Source organism: Myripristis murdjan, chromosome 22 (genome assembly GCF_902150065.1).
Source record: "Myripristis murdjan chromosome 22, fMyrMur1.1, whole genome shotgun sequence".
In the NCBI taxonomy this organism is placed as follows: domain Eukaryota; kingdom Metazoa; phylum Chordata; class Actinopteri; order Holocentriformes; family Holocentridae; genus Myripristis; species Myripristis murdjan.
The window spans coordinates 10,720,298-10,737,883 of record NC_044001.1 but is presented as its reverse complement, the minus strand read 5'-3'; the positions used below and the strand labels follow the sequence as shown (position 1 = coordinate 10,737,883).

The window sequence follows — 17,586 nt, the reverse complement described above, 5'->3', positions numbered from 1 at the left end:
AAATGCCTCATTAGCGCCAGAACAATGGCCTATAAGGTTTTGGTAAGTGTGAATGTCTCTCCCACCCATCTCCCAGCTGCTATGCATTTAGATTTTATTAGCCTATTTGTGTTTTGCTCTGTCTTCCCCTCCGCATTTCACACATGTAGGTTTCGTTTAGTCTGTAAGGCTGCAGTCGCCTGACAGCTCTGAGTCTAGAATGGGCATCAAAGGCTTAATCTTTCTGGTATATACATGCTTTATTTGATTTCGGCTGTGAAAAAAACGTGAACTTCTGCCACTGCTGTTTCTCCTTGTTAATATTTTCCAATGTTTGCGGTGTGTGTGTGTGTTCCAGGACATTGACAGTGAAGGTCCAGAGCCATCTGATTGGGATAAATATGCCTCAGAGGAGTATGAGATCCTGGTGGCAGAGGAGACTGCCAATGAACAGCTACATGAGGGGTACGACACATTAACACATACATTCATGCACACACACACGTAGAAATGCACACATGCACATATATACCTTCCCTTTGAATAGTCTATTCAAGTCCCCAAGTTTTCCCATTGAATAATGTAGCTGGCAAAGATTGTCAATACCAAGAAAATCACCTCTGTTAATGACTCATTGTTAGTGACTAATCACTGGGAACTGATCAACAAAAAAGTGCCAATATACTTCTAGTATGAAACAATGATTGACTAATTTTGTGCTTGTTGTGTTCTCAGGTCATTTGATGATGAGTATGAGGCAGATGAGCTTCAAGTCTCCGGAGAAATTGGGAATAAGATGGAAAAACTGGTCATATCCGACCTGTCGGCATGAAATTCTCATCTTGGAATCTCTGGGCCTCTCACCCTGGAAAACACAGACAGGAAACGAGGGACGGCGGGCTCGGAAAAAATCAGCTGGAAGACTTAAAAAGATGGATGGATGTAAAGAAAGCAATAGAAAAGGATTTTGGCAGCTGTGGAGTTTAAAAGCCCGAGTTCCTCCTCAGAAGGGACTTGTTAGTGTTTGCGTGTGTGTGACTGTAAACCAATACTGTACTTATACTGTATCTGGTGCAATAATATATCTGTATCCGTACAGAAAGCGAGCTCTTCACTTCACCTGAGAGAACAAAGCCATGAAAAGCGGATAGTTGCGGATAAGCTCTAAAAAGAATGAGAATGAAAAAAAAAAACTTTACTGTAAAATAATGTAGCTGCCATTGTGAATTCTCTACTGACAATCCTGCCAGAAGACAATCATCAGTCGTGTATTTTTCTAAGTGTTACTGTGCACATCATAAGAAAGACAGACAGGTTAACTGTCAGACAAACTGCTAGATAGAGAGACAGACAGGGAGAACAGACGCAGACAGTCTACTGCCAAATAACGAGACAAACAGAAAGACAGAAACCAGCAATCTACTGCTTGATCAGCATGTTACTGTGTTCCTTGTAGAGGAAGTTGTTAAACCTCCTGTCCCATTCCTTGTGGGAGGAATCACATAACACTGCGGATGGTTCTAAAGGCGCCTCCCTGTGGCCAGCTTGTGCTACTGCACACCGACGCTGCACGCCATAACTGTCATGCAGCAGAGCCACGGTGCACAGCAGCCGGCTAACCTTTCCATCAGGGAGTTCACTTCACAGCACGGCCTGAGCGGCTCTATTCTTAGAGCAGTGTTATCTCTTTGCGCTCCACCTCTGGAGTCCCTTTGTGATTTTTTTTTTTTTTTTTTTTTTTTTAAACCTGGGTAAAAGTTTCAGGCCACGAGGACCGTAATGTTTCAGCCATTCACTTCAGTCAGTTTCTTCCCACTCAGTTCATAGTGAGGGATCTGTACATAGAATGATGCACATTATGAAACATATCAAACTCTCTGGTAGAGTTGCCCACACATTTCCATCTCCATACTCTTCCATTCTATATTTGTAATAACGCAGTAGATGCTGTGCCTATCCATCTCATGCAATGCACACCCAGTAGCTTTCTCACATCCTCATAGGTAGTGGATTAGTAAAGAAATGTACGTGGTAGCAGCTGGTCATATTACCTAGCTCTGTTTGCCGAGTGTCCTTGTTCTTATTTATTCCAAAATTAACACATATTCAGGTGTTCATGAGGGAAATAGATATCAAGTCTTTCTTTTATTACTGTCAACTAATTCTTCAGTGTCTGTTTGGAAATCACACTGTCATATTCCATGGTGATTCTGTACAAAAAAAACAAAAGGTGTTTTCAAGACCATTTTCCCCGTAACACACAGTGCCGTGGACGCCTCTTCACTCCATATTGACTGTGCTGCACTCACAGGGACAGGTGCATGTGTGTACACTGCCCGTACTGTAATAGCTAGGAGCGTGTGTTTGCTTATAAATCACTGATAGAGGAGTGTGTCTTAGGAGTGTGTGACGTGTAGCTCTCCGAGTCAAAGCTGTTGATAGAACGTAGTCGTTGCCATGGGGACGGTGTTCCCAGGGCCGGTGTGTGTGCTTGTGTAACTCTTTAATTAGGAACGGGACAACTCTTGTTCTCAAAGGCTCCAAGTTCACTGGTGTATACCTCTCTTAGTGGCACTTACTGTACACACACACACACACACACACACTCACCTACACATTTATACACACACTACATTGAAAGGGAGAAAGAGAGCCAGTGGACGCCTTAAGGACCATGAGTTTCCCCCTTCAGCTCTATAGCCATTGTAAATGTGCCTGACTGTATTTAACTCAATCAATAACAATAATAATATTAATAATAATAAGCCATTATAGACATAACGGCTTTGATTTTTATGTATTTTGATGGATTGTATTGCTGCGCCACTGTGTGGCGTGTGTGCTGGGAGGAGGGAGGGGGGATAAATTATGTTAGGTGTGCATATGTTTGTGTGTTAGACACACAGTGATGATGTCAGCCGAATGGGGCGGATTCGTCTTGGAGGACTGCGATCTGAGGCTCTGCCCACCTGACAATCAAGTATGAGATGCATCTCATGCAGAAACCTCTGAGACTGGTGTTTCACTGCTGTTGTCTCTCACACACAATCATACACACTCTCACACACTCTCAAGGAGACAAGTCCATCCATCCAGACAGTAGTAAAGAGGAACTTTTGGGCCACGATGTGACTTCTCCTGATGACATTTTTCTGGCTCTATGCAAAGTGTCCTGGTGCTTGCTCACTCAGGACTGGCCAAGGAGAGAAGCCATGGGGGAGCTGTCTCTGACCAGGGGCACTCCGGACAGCGAGAGGACTTTTACTTTGAAATCACATCTTTACTGAGGCAGGTAGAGAAGGGACTTTGACTTTGAAATACTTCCTCCACACAGAGGAGATTTGAGTAGGCTAAGATGTGTTTAAATTCTGATGGTTATTGTATTGGCATGGTGTTTCTTTTTGTCATTTCCTTGTTTGTTTCTTTGTCTCTTCTCTGTTTTTCTTTCTTTCTTTCTTTCTTTCTTTCTTTCTTTCTTTCTTTCTTTCCTGTCTTCCTCTCTCCTGTTCTTTTTTTGCTTTCTTCTGAAACTGAGTTTAAATAAAGATGTTTTAAGAAAATTCTGGAGAATTCCTTGTGGTTACACATGCTCTCCCCCACCCACCAGCACTACACACACACAAACACACACACACACACATACTTCCTACATTCATACACATAGTATGCATGTAGGTATGTTTGTCTGCAGTTTCCGTTTCCTTCTTCTCTCCTTCTCCATGCTTACCTCTGTTCCATTGTACTATAGCTTTTTTTAAATTTTATTTTGTGAGCAGCTACTGAATGCTGTGCCTTACTTAATACAGCAAACTGTAACTAAACTGTACTGTATTGTAACTAAATTGTAAAAAAAAAAAAAAAAAAAAAAAAAAAATAGTAACAAGATGGTGCATTTAATAACGAGGTGATTAAGTAAAGCGATTTTAGGTGGTGTGTGTGCAGCTCTGACAGCGCATTTGTGGCCAGTAGGTTGAAGCTCACTCCAAAGCTGTTCAGAAAATTGGTGTAATGGTATCCATGGCACAATAATCATGTTTCCGCAGGAGAAATCTATCATTATGCCAATTTCTCTTAATCCCTTACCCCCACTACGGAAACTGGCTTTCTCATTTACATGGCATTTGAGAAATTAGATATCTGCCTGCAGGTGGATCAGGTGAATAACCTGATTATTACAGTGCATGTCAACACAGTGACTGTCGTTTTGACCACTGGGTGTTCTGTCTGGCCTTCTGACCTATATTTATTTTTATTCCCGTGGCTCCTACAAGCCCTGATTTATATTCTGAGATGCTAAAGTAGCTGCACTAATATTGACTGGGACACTGGCAGGTACCCTTCGACAAATACAGTTGCATACTCATACACAGGATTTGGAAAATATGCGGAGCTAAAGCATGCAAACTCAACATAATATTATGGGTACGTACCACAGGGAAAGCACTTAAAAGTTCAAACTGTTTTTAAACTGTTTGGCACACTGGTAGGTAACCGAGTTGTTCTCTGTTTTGCTCATTTGTGACGGCATCCAGTGAATCGGTGGCACATTCACTTGTGCACGTACACACACCAAGTAATAACAGCCAGGATGCCCACTCCATTCCTTGTGAGTTCTCAGACTGGCATGCTTTGGACTGAAAGTGGCATACCTGACGTCAGCTCTACACTGAAACAACACAAATGCTAAATGTCATGCCTGCTTGCTCCCCAGGCCGCTGTGGGTGGCGTCACTGTTGTCATGGCAAACAGGGACCAAAACAGGACATCTCTGGTGAGTGTGGTACGGTGTTGATTGTTTTATTGATGGAAAAGAACTTGAGGCATTCCCAAGCTCATTGCAGATGTTTAACGGTCCCTAAGATGATTGACTACCACTTAGTCACAGGATTTTACCTTTCCTCTTAGGGCATGCTGTTTGGTATACCACAGATACCATAGATATCTCTGGTCTACACTTGTACAACTACAAGTTGTGTAACTTTCCTCTCTACTGCCCCCACTTGGGTGATACTGGTAACTATATCAGTCAGCTCTGTGTTTCTGTCCTCTCTCAGTCTGACATGGCCAAAACCTTCTCCATCCTGACTGCAATGATGTAACCGGTGATGTCTGCTGTCACCATGACAGCGTTCTTGACTGGACCTCTGTGTTACAACTCCAACCTTGGAGTAGTTGCCATTGGATACCTCTCCCACGTCGCTGACATCCCGTACCCTTACCAGGCTGGACAGAGTCTGCATCTGGATCCAGCAGGCACCAAGTTGTCCCACCCACCCATGGGTATCATTTCAACCAGGGGTGCACTTTTGAAAATTGCTGTTTTGCTACTTTTTGTTAGAGCTGTCAAATTGTTTTGCCAGTACTGAACACTTACATGAAAATGCTTTACCGTGACAGTGCAACAGAGCAGGGGTTTTCAAGCCAGTCCTCAGGGAACCTCACAAATTCCATATAATTGTTCAGTTCTTGGACTAGCACACCGCACTTAGTCAGCTCCTCAGCAAGGCCAGATGTGCAAGCCTCTTTTTCAGGAGTAGAACAATAATAGCCATGTTAAGCTGAAATTAATAAATAATGTAACCAATTTGAATACTGGCATCCATTCACATCAACAACTAGAATATTTCACTTAGCTATTTGGTCTACACTGATTCATGTGAGGTTATGTAAAAATGTAGGAAATTAGTTTTAAATAGCAAAAAAATGATCTTGGAGAGGTCTCCTACGACTCCACTTACACTTTTAAAATTGTGCCCCTCAACCTTTCAGATCATAGTTCAGCCCCTGGTACCACTTTTTGCTGAGTACTATCAACCTCTTTGTTATTCATCTTCTCCCTTCCCATCATGGTCATCCTCCCCACATGGCTAATAAAAACAGGGCATGTCAGTGCCAGGGCCTGACGGGACAGATGGGTTTTTACATGATTACTGCAGTGCTTTGTGCTTTTGCTACAGCCCATATAAGGAACTGAAGTATAGATTCAATGAATTCCACAGCACTCTCTTTCTTTTAGAAAATGAAAAAAAAAAAAGGCTTTATTATGTTGGCCACTGCATTAGACAGAGGAATCTACATGAACTGCCCCGCTTCCCAAAGAGCACCTCTTGCCTCTGCATTGTTTTCAAGCCAAAGCAGCAGTTCCTCTGTCTCGTTAAGGAATTGAAATGTTTTTTCTCTAACCTCAGATCTAGCTAAACCGATGGATGAAAAAAAGTCTGAAAAAAAGATATGAAAGTCCAAAACTTTGTGGATCACTATGAAAGTTAGGTGTCATTTGACACATCTGCTTCTAAGATAGTTATCACCTTGTGTGTTCAGAAAACCCTGCCATTCGTTTGTCTTAAGCAAATATTGCCCGATGAATTTCAAGAAGCAAAAGTTTATCGCAGTGGGTAAACTTTGTGTCTTGGAACAAAGATTCCTACATAAAGATCAAGTTACTTTTTCTAGGAATGTATTTCACAACAAAGCAACGGTGCTGAGGAGTTACTGTTCTGAATGCAAGGATTGTACTGAAAATGCTGTAATCGTTGGCATGTCACCATGTTGTGACTAGTACATGAGCAATTTGCCTCCCATCGAAGGTCAGAGTTGACTGGTCATTGTTTGAAATGGCACTCCACTTGTTTTCCACAAATGTCAGGGACAAAGCAATTAGCCAACCAGATCGCAGTACCGCCCCCTTGAATCACGGACATTCCACTGCCATGATTGCCAACGCCCACCAGCCCATGGTGGTGTCACCCAGCGTGATGTCACCCGCCGTGATGTCATGAGTGGAAGTTGTTCTCAGAGTAGGAACACATGACATGATTGGCGGCTCTGGAACAAGCGCAGGTCCCCCTCGAACACTGGGCTTCAGATAAAGCTGCATGGAAAAGCCCTGAAAAGACCGGGGAGGCGAGTGGAACCAATTCAGCTTATCAGAGAAACAACAGAGATGAGGGAGAGAGAGATTTTCCCATAGGGTGATGTCCTTGAGCACGGCAGGGCTCTGAATGAGGGGGAGAGTACAGAGCTTGTTCCAGACATACCGGAGAGAACAGTAATCTCATGAAGACGTCTGCCAGCTCATTTCGCCACAATCCAATTCACTTCCATTTCATTTTGTTTCATTAATTTTGTTCAGTTCAGTTCAATTCAATTCAGACTGCGAGGCCACATCTCACAGTACAAAATCAACAGCCAAGAAAGCACAAATAAAGAAAAATAAAGGAAGAAAGTCAGTTTTCTTGCAGGTTTCTTTTAGAGTAACAATCAAGTATTTTATTCCTCTCTATAACCGATTGATTTTACACACCCAGCTCATGAGCGCTTTCACATTTGCTATATCTGCTGTTCTAAACAGCTGATGTCTTGTGCGGCTTCACTGGGAAATCGTGTCAGAGACAGAGGAAGTGATACATTTTACATTTACCAGCAGCAACAACAGTGGTTTGTTTGGAATTAACAGAGGAAGAACTGGACAGTAAACTCAGTGAAAGGTACCATGGGTAAACAGACAAGGTAAAAAGAGTGCCACCCACAGAAACTCAAATTTGCAAATAATAAGGCGTCACAGTATCAACACATTTCATGGAATATTATATTAACATTCTAGCTTTATTCAGTGTGTTATGTTCACCTGAGCCAGACACAGAGGAAGGTATTTGTTCCTGATTGATCGATTAAAGTATACACACAGTGACAACGATGACAGCGATACTGAGTATGGATAAAAACGGTATTATTTACCTTCTCCTGCTACCTGTCCGCTTGCACGCATGTAAGCAGACACCTGTACAAGACTAACACACGCACTGCAGAAACAGGTCAAGTGTTTGATAGTCCTGCAGAAGTCAGAGAAAAAGGAGGAGAGAGACACTGACAGAAAGAGAGAGCGAGTGAGAGAGAGAGAGGCAGGGAGAGGCGTGCCTGTTCTTGTCGGTGTGCAGAGAGCTTTGCGTTGACTCCTTTGAACTCATGATGAGCCAAATTCCATCCTCACATCTATGGAGGAAAGTAACACACACACACACACACACACACACCATATTCTTTGAAGCTATGCGTTCTTTGATTCTATAGATGCCATAGATGCCCGTTATCAGATGTCAGCTGGTGTCTCAATTTTTTATTTTGCCAGCTCTCACTCAAGCATGTGCAGACTCACACACAGGCACACACAGACTCGTGTATACATACGTGCACACACACACACACACACTTATACAGACTTAGAAATTCATGCACATACACATACACACATCATTTCAGCCTGTAGGAGTGGAGACAGGACATAATTAACATCTAGAGAACCGCACTGAAGAACGGGCAGAAATCCAGCAAAATCCCTTTACCGCTTTCTCTCTCTTTCTGCCATAAGAATATACAGTACGCACTGTATCATATGGCTGGACGCATTCCACTTACTTCAAAGACCTCTGGTGAATGGAGCACGCATGATTACAGGGAGAGCTTGCTTTAAAGAGCCACAGAGAAAAAAAAAAAAAAAAACGAGAGAGAGAAAAAGAGGGAGAAAGAGAGAGGGAGAGAGCAGCTGGGTTGGTGGTAAACATCTGTTGGTTGTGGAGGCCTGGCCCTGACATACAGGGGAAATAACTGCAGCTCTGTTCCAAGATCTGCGCCCTCCAGTGTTTCCTCATCCACTCTCCTCCACAGATCTAATCTGACGGGACTGGCAGCCTTTAAAGGCCCAATACGTCACTCAGTGTTGCCCCACTGTGGCATCGTGAACAGAGCGGTTTGTTAATGAATTTGAATTTATGCATTTCTTTCCCCAATCTGACATTTATTGCCTCAAGTTCTGATACAACGATTGATAGTACCCAATGGGGAGACATACAATGAATGTACTGAATATTAGAGACATCTTCCAGATACTGAGTTGAAGTTCATGTTGCTCAATCCACATCCCCTAGTTTTCTCAAAACTTAAAGATCTTTCCAAGAACGAAGCTTCTTCAGTTCTGGAAGAGAACAGGATCTGCAGAAGAGATGAAGCTTCTTGGATGAAAAATGACTCTGCAAACAAGTCCAGAAACAAACAAACAAACACACACACACTCACACACACACACACAAACACAATCCCTGTTTATTTTATATATCTAAGATATATTTTATATTGCAAATATCAAGGTGTTTCCATCACTTCAGAGGACATTACATTGACTTAAATTCAATTCCTGGAGACTTACCTTAACCTTAACCGTAACCACTACCTGCCTAACCCTAACCCTAACCCTAACCTTAACCTAACCCTAAAGTTAACTTACCTTTAAATCAATTCTTCACCTTAAAATGAATGATCATTAAGGGGACTTGATTTTTGTCCCCATAAGGAAGTCGAGTCCCCCACAACATGACTATGTAAACAGATTTATGTCCCCACAACATTAGTAATACCTGGCACACACACACACACACACACACACACACACACACACACACACACACACACACACACACACACACACACACAATCCCTGTTTATTTTATATATCTAAAAGATATTTTATATCATATATATCAAAGGGCTTACCTCCTGAGTGTACTTGACCTCGTTAGTTAGGGGGCTCCACAGTCTGTCTGCCTCTGATTTATTTAGCTTGGATTTCACCTGATGCCGATGTCTGCTTTGTTTATGAACATGATATTTATGCCTGGCATATCAGTGGGCCCTTGGGGATGATTAGTGTTTTCTTAATTGAACTGAACTGAATTGAATTAAATTTTCCCGAGGCACACTGTCCTGGTCCTGGGCCATTTTTTTGCTAGTGTGTACTGACGGCTTGGAATTACACCAGTAGCTGTTTTCTTAGTGCACTTGCTGGAATGTGTGTGTGTGTATGTGAGTGTTTGTGTGTGTGTGTGTGTGTGTGTGTGTGTGTGTGTGTGTGTGTGTGTGTGTGTGTGTGTGTGTGTGTGTGTGTGTGTGTGTGTGTGTGTGTGCCAACAGAATGAAATGTAGAACTCAGGGGCAATGAGTGTATTTGGCTAAGTCTGCTTGCTTGAAAGTATGGCAAGCAAAGAGGTCGATTACTGTTGGAGACAAACATACATTACTGAGGGATTACCTGTTGTTATTTTAATGGCTTGTTTTATTTGTGTAGCATTTAGTGTATTTTGAGTTGATGCAAAATAAAAAAAAAAAAAAAAAAAAAAAAAAAAAAAATGTAAAAGCGATCAGAGCCAGCCCTTTGTCAGGCATGTTATTCAGCCCGGGACGTAGATTTTAGAAATGCAGTTATGGGATTGTAGCTGTAATGAGAAATATATTGCTATACTTGTGATGGAGAGATCCATCACAGGAAGAAATCAGACTCAATAAGCACAATAAATAACAAGGAACCTACTGTGCAGTAAATTATTAGGTTTTGTGCTACTTTGTGGATCGACACCACTTTAAAATCATTGCTCATTATTGCAACCTTAGTACAGATGAATAACTTATTTCCAAAATGCAGAGGAAAAAAATATGAACCTCAAGTTTATCCTTCAGTGTTTCTAAAGTATCATAATCATTATTGTTTACTTTGTCAACCAAAGACTTCAGTCATCTCTCACTTATTTTGAATTTTTATTTGGGGAATACAAGTGTTACATTTCATTAATATGTCATGTTTAATTTGACAATATTCTAATTTCAGAGTAGGTTTTGAGTGTTGATGTCTTAATCAGACTAATATTTTCATTTCATACACCAATAGGGACAAAAAAAATCTGCTTTACAGATACAACCATTGCTGAGGAAAACCAATTTCTAGCTATTCATATCCTTCACTCACATGTTGTGCTCTCCAGTGGCACTGTACAGTACTGAATGTGAAGTCCTGCTGTCCTTGTCATTATATTTCTGCACCAAACTCTCCAAGACAAATCCCACTACATCAGCTGCAGCCCACTTGGTGATTAAAGTGAATTTGACCCTGTTCTCCTTTTGTTCGGCCTAATGAAGGTTTTAGCACCCAACCATTGCAAAATAAATGTATTATTGCAAGTTTGCGAGTGTGCAGGAGTCTTTTTGTACCTCTTGTGCTATGTTTCAGCATCGTTCCATCAACATTCACCTCCATTAGGCCTGTAACCTTTGGACCAGAAACCAGAAGGACACAGGATTTTGACACAATGACCAGGGACGTGTTCAGAGGGACTTTGGCCTATTGAATTTTTCTTTTTTCCTTTCCTTTCCTTTCCTTTTTTTTTTTTTTTTTTTTTTTTAGTTTAGACTTAACTGACCCCTCCACATCTGGTGTAGGCATACAAGATGTCAGCAGTACTCAGCATTGTGTATCACCACACTTATACTACAGTATCCATCTAAACTCATTATAGGATCAACGGTACTTTTTTTTTTTTTTTATAAGGGTGTAGGGAAATGGTTTACTCTACCTTATGGTATGCGTATAATTATAAATATAAATAGCCAGTATTGGCTAGGTGCTACAGGCCAATTTACAAGTAGACCAATGCGGCTGTAATTTTGGTTTGGAGATATCTGTCGTCAGGGACAAATTCTGAATTCATTACTGTTTTAATATAATTAATCTCACTCAGCATTTAAGGTGGATTTTGGCCTATCTTTAGCACAGTAACATGAAGAAGGGGTCTTTTATGGGAAAGGAAAAAAATAATATAATCAAAATGAACAAACTAACTAACTCAATACCACTTAATATAATGGATGTTTTTTTCTTTCTTTTTCTGCTGCTTATGAATATTTATGTTTACAAAATATTATTAAAAACCTGATCAGAAAAATAACATGCTGGATGGTGGCTGTGCTGCCCAACTGGCAGCTTTGGTTCTGGCCACCTCTTGTTTTCTACTTTGCATCACTGCCATCCTCCTTACAATAAAATGTTATCATATTTCCATGCAGCAGCACAACAGCCTGATTATGTAACTTTGAAGAATGATAGCACAGGTCCTCAGACTGTGATAAACAAGCAATATAAAGTTCTCATGACACAATTAGGGTTATGGTTAGGTTTAAACATTAATTAACCCAAAGTCCCCTCTAGCACACGTGCTTATGTGTTGTTTAGCAACCACTTTGTCACACTCAGCTGGAGCCCATACCACTCAGCCTGAACTGATATTTATATTCAATAACTACTGATTGATGATTAAATGTTTTATGTTCTCTTCAGTATTATTGTATTTTGTCCTGTTTTATACACGCAGTATGACACTTTAATTGGTGCTTTACACTGAACAGATGATAAAACTGCACTCTGTTTGGGGTTGAACCAGAAAAAGCCGCACCTCCTCTGATATCACTGCTGATCAATACGCCTCCAGTGGCCTATTGATCCTGATTTCGCCGTGGTGACGGACCAGCTCTGCGCTCTGTTTGGGCTTGTGTAATACGCAGTGTATTACGGTAAAAGGAGGCGGGCTCTGCCCTCCATGTGCGTCGCGTTTTGATTGACATGGCGGAGTCTCCCAGTACGCGTCGCGCCGCGCCAGCAGACAGGCAAGACCCGACCCTGGGAATAAAAAAAACGCGCAGCCACGTCTGTTTGAAGATTATTTTATTGCAGCGAGGTGAGTTGTCTTACACTTTTCACAACGATAGTACCCCCCCAAAAAACAACGAGAATGGAAGTGGCGAGAGTCGGTGTTAAAAAAAGTTTTAGAAGTATGTGTGTGTGTGAGTGTGTGTGAGTTTGGAGAGCTGAGCGCTGACGCCGGCAGTCTGGGCCACTTGGCCAGCGCAAAGGAAAAAGGAAAACTGCTCCACTCCTGTGGAGGGGGGTGAATCGAAACTTTTGGGTATTTTTTGTATTTCATTTTGTAACAAGGAAAAGGCAAAGCGGCGCGGATTGTCGCATTCCTTCTTCACTGTGGCCGAAACTGAATGTGTCGGGCTGCGCGTCTGGAGCTGGCTCTTTGCTGTCCCGATTTCTCTCCTTTTTACCAAAGAATGTGTTTTTGTCTCCGAGGACTTCAGATGGAGTGAGTGCGCAACAGGATAAAACCTTGTCTCCTTTGCTTATTTCTGCAGCATTTTGGGTTGGTTGCATCGCGACTTGCACACTGGAAATGCTCTGTTTTGTTGTAGCTTCTCGTGATGAGGAAATGAATGTTTTTATAGTTGGAAAATAACTTGGAATGGAAGATGCTGAGACAGTCAGATTTGACAGGGGGTTACGAAATCATTGAATTGACTCTATTGGGCTTTTTCATTGCATTGGATAGTTATTGAGCAATGTTTTGGGATCTGCGCTGTTGTGACTTTTTGCGGAGTTTACTTTTGTTTGCAGAATGCAGAAATAAGCTTTGGAGAGGAGAGATTCTCAACTCCAGCATATCCTAGCATTCCTTCCAGCCAGGCTGTCTGCCTCTCTCTCTCTCTCTCTCTCTCTCTCTCTCTCTCTCTCTCTCTCTCTCTCTCTCTCTCTCTCTCTGCGAAAGCTCAGAAACGACTACGTGTCTGTTTGTGCAGGGAAGACAAATCCCTCTCTCTCTCTCTCTCCCTCTCTGATGCAGACGTGGAAATCAAACATTGGATTCATGCTTTTTAGCGATTGATTATGTGTCCTCCACGTAGAAAAAAAAATCACTGACGCATCAGTGAAGAGAAAAGAAGGAGATGTGGCACCAAGTGGTCGGAAAATGTAAAATACACAAGATGATCCCGATTGTGAGAATCTGCGTCAGTATTTATTTATTTATTTGTTTGTTTAAACAAGACTGATTGGTTAATTGCCATGCTGTCATTATAATATATTTGGGATATGATTTGGGAATCCCAAATTCCCTGCTGCGGGCTCTGGATCCAATGGGCACGTTGGAGAAATGTTGGGGGAAAAAATAACCTAACTCATCACGCACACACACACACACACACACACACACGCACGCACGCACGCACACTTTTCAGAGGAGAGAGAAGGAGAAATACGATCCCAAATACATGACGTCAGATGACATTCCTTTGGTGAAAGGCTGATGTGGCCATGCACTTTTTTTCTGTGAAAAAAAAAACTGATATTTGACTTTTTTGGGGGGTTGGGGGCGCTGTGTGTGTTTATGGTGTGTGTGTATGTGTGTGTGTGTGTGTGTCTGTGTGTGAATGTGGTGGTAGTGGGGGTGGCTCGCCAGGACCAGCTGAAAAGGTGTGCACAGGAATTCTCCTTAGTGCATGAATGGGTAATGCATTTGGCTTCCACAAGTACGAGGTGTAGAATGGAAGTGTCAAGAATGTAGGCTGAACACAGTAGCCTAAAGGCCATGAAACCCACTGGAGAGTCTTCAAGGCTTCAGGCATAACATACTTTTCTGCAGAACTCCTCGTTTTGTGTCCTTGGCTTCCGTCGGGGTTTGTAAATGCTGTGGCACTGTGGCCTGATGTAGTCAAAGTAGGCTCCTGGGGGCCACTCGAGTTACAACAGGGTTCCCTGGATATGAGGCACAGGCACATTTTGCTAGAATTTTATAATTGACCAGTCAGCACATGAGTAAGAGCAGAATTGCTGCTTGGACGGTGGGAAGATTCTCATCCAAAATCTTGGGCATTTAATCCCATTTGGTATTCCGTGGCATGGAATTGTTTGGAGAAATCAGCTGATGAGGTGCAGGTCTGAATGCCTGTGTGCCTTTCTGGGCAGCTTGGATGTCTTTGTTCCAGATGCTGAGCTGAACACCAGCCTGAAGATGTGCCATATGTATTATTATTATTATTATTATTATTTTTACAAGCAGAGTTTTGTTTTTCTTCTAATTCAGTACACCCATATTCCAATTATCCGAAGATATATGTGGTTTATATCTTTTGTACACTGTTATCTGAAAGTTAAGCCTCTTTGGCTTCAATATTTATACACAACAAGAATGTAAACAAAGCTGTATTTGTTAAGATGGTGCTCCTATGCCGAACTTAGCCCATGAATATGAAAAAAAGGTTATTTTAGCAATGACAATCAACATGTGTTTGTCCAACTTTTTTTTTAATTTTTTAATTTTTTTTTAAATTTTTGTTTTTTGGGGGGTTAAGTTGGCCCTGTAGAGAGACAGGAATGTGCTGCTTGAGATTTTACAACAGAAAAGCATGAGCTGGGATTTGCAGCCATACTGATGCAATCACAAGCAAGTGATTTTCCCAAGCTTCAGACCACCGAGCCACCTGTAGCATTCCTTTTTCAACCTTTTTGCAATTCAGTAGGCGACAGCTGTATAACAGAGAACAGAACAGTGTTGAGGCTCGAGTCAAGCAGACAGGACGGTAGCCATTGTTGCACTGGCTCTTTTTTTTGCCTTCCCCTGTCTCTCACTTGAATGGACAAGAGGTTGGATAACACTTTATATAAGTTAAGGGCCTGTGCGGCATTGTCACACAGGTACATTCATGCCCTCATTTGTGTCAGTCTTGCTGCAGACCAGTAAAATATCGTTTTACAACCTTTTTTGCTGCATGTTTTATTCAACTTTAGTGCATGAACAGTGGTGTGTGTGTGCCATGTAGGACAATGCAGTGAACACAACAGGATAGGCTTTGAAAATCAATTAAGTGTGCTTGTCTGTGATTAACAGACTTGGCAGATACAATCAGAATAATCCAGATAGAGCCCCATTCTCCACACTAAGAATTATTTGCAGATTCTCTTTGGCCCAGGTTGGAGTGACACGCTGTGTTTTTATGGCAGCGCGAGAATGTGTCCTCAATATTGTGAGACGGGTTATTCTAAGCGCTATGAGGAAGTTGTTCCCATGTTTCACGAGGACTTGTGATGCCAAGTGTCTGTCTAACTATCTATCTAACCTCGGACTCAATCTGGGTTCTCTCCTTTCCACTGGCACTGACTTGAGCCTCGCTGCTGGCCCGGTACAGCATTCAGGTATGCTTGTTTGAAAGGGGGTCAGGGAAGGGGCAGGACACTTGTCATTGTGTGTGTGTGTGTGTGTGTGTGTGTGTGTGTGTGTGTATGCATGAGCGTGCATGTGTGTGAGACTGTTTGATAACCTAGAACATGTTATCCGAGGGGTTGTGTTACCGAACACTGCTTGTGTATCAGAAACAGAAGCTGCACCGGCTCTAGAATTACACAGACAGGACAATGCAGCCCTGGAAACTCTGTGTGTATGTGTGTGTGTGTGTGTGTGTGTGTGTGTGTGTGTGTGTGTGTGAAACTGCGAGAAAGAAGGCGTAGACAAAGGAAAAGAAAAGAAGTAGAGATAAACCTCCTTACACTGTGTGATGCATGTAATGCTGGTGTTCTTTAGATTAAAGCTTGTTCACCTGTGTGTACTGATTGCAAGTCGTCAGCCCTCTGGGTTTAGGGGCCTCTGCTGTCTCAATAGATGTATCAGCAGGTGTAGGAGCTGTAATTACATTTATGCACACAGGGTGGACCTGTTGTGGATTTACCAAGGCAATCACAATTTTCCATGGCATATTTTTTTTTTTCTGAACACCATATCCACCAGTTACGATGTTACAATGCCAGACTTGTGTTAGCTGATACCGATATCAGTGAAAGTCTGAGATTCTTGATACCTGATTGGATGCCACAGCGCAAACAGAAAACCCATTCAGCACTTAATCCTTTACTGAAAAACTTTGCATGAACAGTAACAAGTAAGCATAAACTTGATGCGTTTCAAGTATTTAAACCTATAGGCTCCATTAGAATTAAAACATTCAAGTAGGAAACAAATCCACGCAGCTAAATACTATTTTCAGGTGAGATAGATTGTATGAAATGTCCCACTTTGGCAACAAATAGAATGATGTTATTTCGTCATAGTGCTATCAGCTTCACTGCAACTGTCTGTGTTTCAGTATGTAGGTTGAGCCTATATTAGAGGAAGATCACTGAGGTACAAAGTGAGGTGTAAAGCTGCATTGATACCACCAGAAGTGAAAATACTACAACTGCTATTGTTTTCAAAATTTTGGTATTGATTATTGTAGCATCCCTAATTACGGCTGCTTATGAATGTGTCACTTGGACTAAATCGTAAAGTGTCTCTGAGTTAGATGCTCCTCCAGCATGTGCAGTAGTGCAGTTAATGTAGGCAGGGCTGCTGGGCTTCAGTCACGCCGTCTGTTTCTCCGCATGCAACAGGTGTGCCTCGCCGAAAGGGCTCGGCCTTGACTGTTACTGTAGCTCAGGTCTGGTTTGATGCTGCTGCTGCTGCTGCTGCTGCCGCTGCTGCATGGTCAAGTGGAGAAGCCGCTTCCTGTGAGCTGAGTGTGCTCTGATTGGTTGGTTTGGGCATGCGGAGGCGTTCCCAGTCTGAAAGGTCAGGAGGTCAGCACCTGGAATGCAGGAAAGTGTCTCCACAGTCTCACTAGCCTCTTTTCTTTCCCCAGCCCTGTTGTCTCTCCAGCCTCTTTATGATGCACGGTGCAACATGTGCACCACTGTGCTTGCCTGTGAAACCATTTCTGTGCTATAGTGCAGGGATTAGAATATATACACCCATTTTAACCACCTTTTTATAAGTGGAAGTAAAGTCAGGCCACCTTTCCATACTAGCAAAAATCTGAGTATTAGTCATTATTTTAACAAGAGAACAAATTCTAAATAATAAATGTTCTAATGACATGATTATAGGATGATAATTCAATATGATTGCATATTGTCTTTCAGTA

General features: G+C 42.1%; 2 protein-coding genes across 3 annotated transcripts in view; both read left to right on the top strand.

The window, feature by feature from the left end:
• LOC115354653 (serine/threonine-protein phosphatase 2A regulatory subunit B'' subunit alpha-like) overlaps positions 1 to 3,451 on the top strand; it is a 32,557-nt gene extending 29,106 nt beyond the window's left edge. Inside the window, exons 11-12 of the mRNA XM_030045091.1 lie at positions 338 to 444; positions 715 to 3,451. Coding sequence (XP_029900951.1) covers positions 338 to 444; positions 715 to 811 — 204 coding nt within the window. The 3' untranslated portion in view covers positions 812 to 3,451. The remainder of the gene's footprint in view (positions 1 to 337; positions 445 to 714) is intronic.
• Positions 3,452 to 12,451: 9,000 nt separating this feature from the next.
• The window catches only part of fndc3ba (fibronectin type III domain containing 3Ba), a 119,879-nt gene continuing 114,744 nt past the window's right edge, over positions 12,452 to 17,586 (top strand). The window contains exon 1 of one of the 2 annotated variants that reach the window (XM_030082029.1): positions 12,452 to 12,533. The gene's annotated coding sequence lies outside the window, so the exon portion shown is untranslated. Of the gene's footprint in view, positions 12,534 to 12,885; positions 12,945 to 17,586 lie in introns of those variants that run through there. The other variant, XM_030082030.1, reaches the window with a different exon arrangement.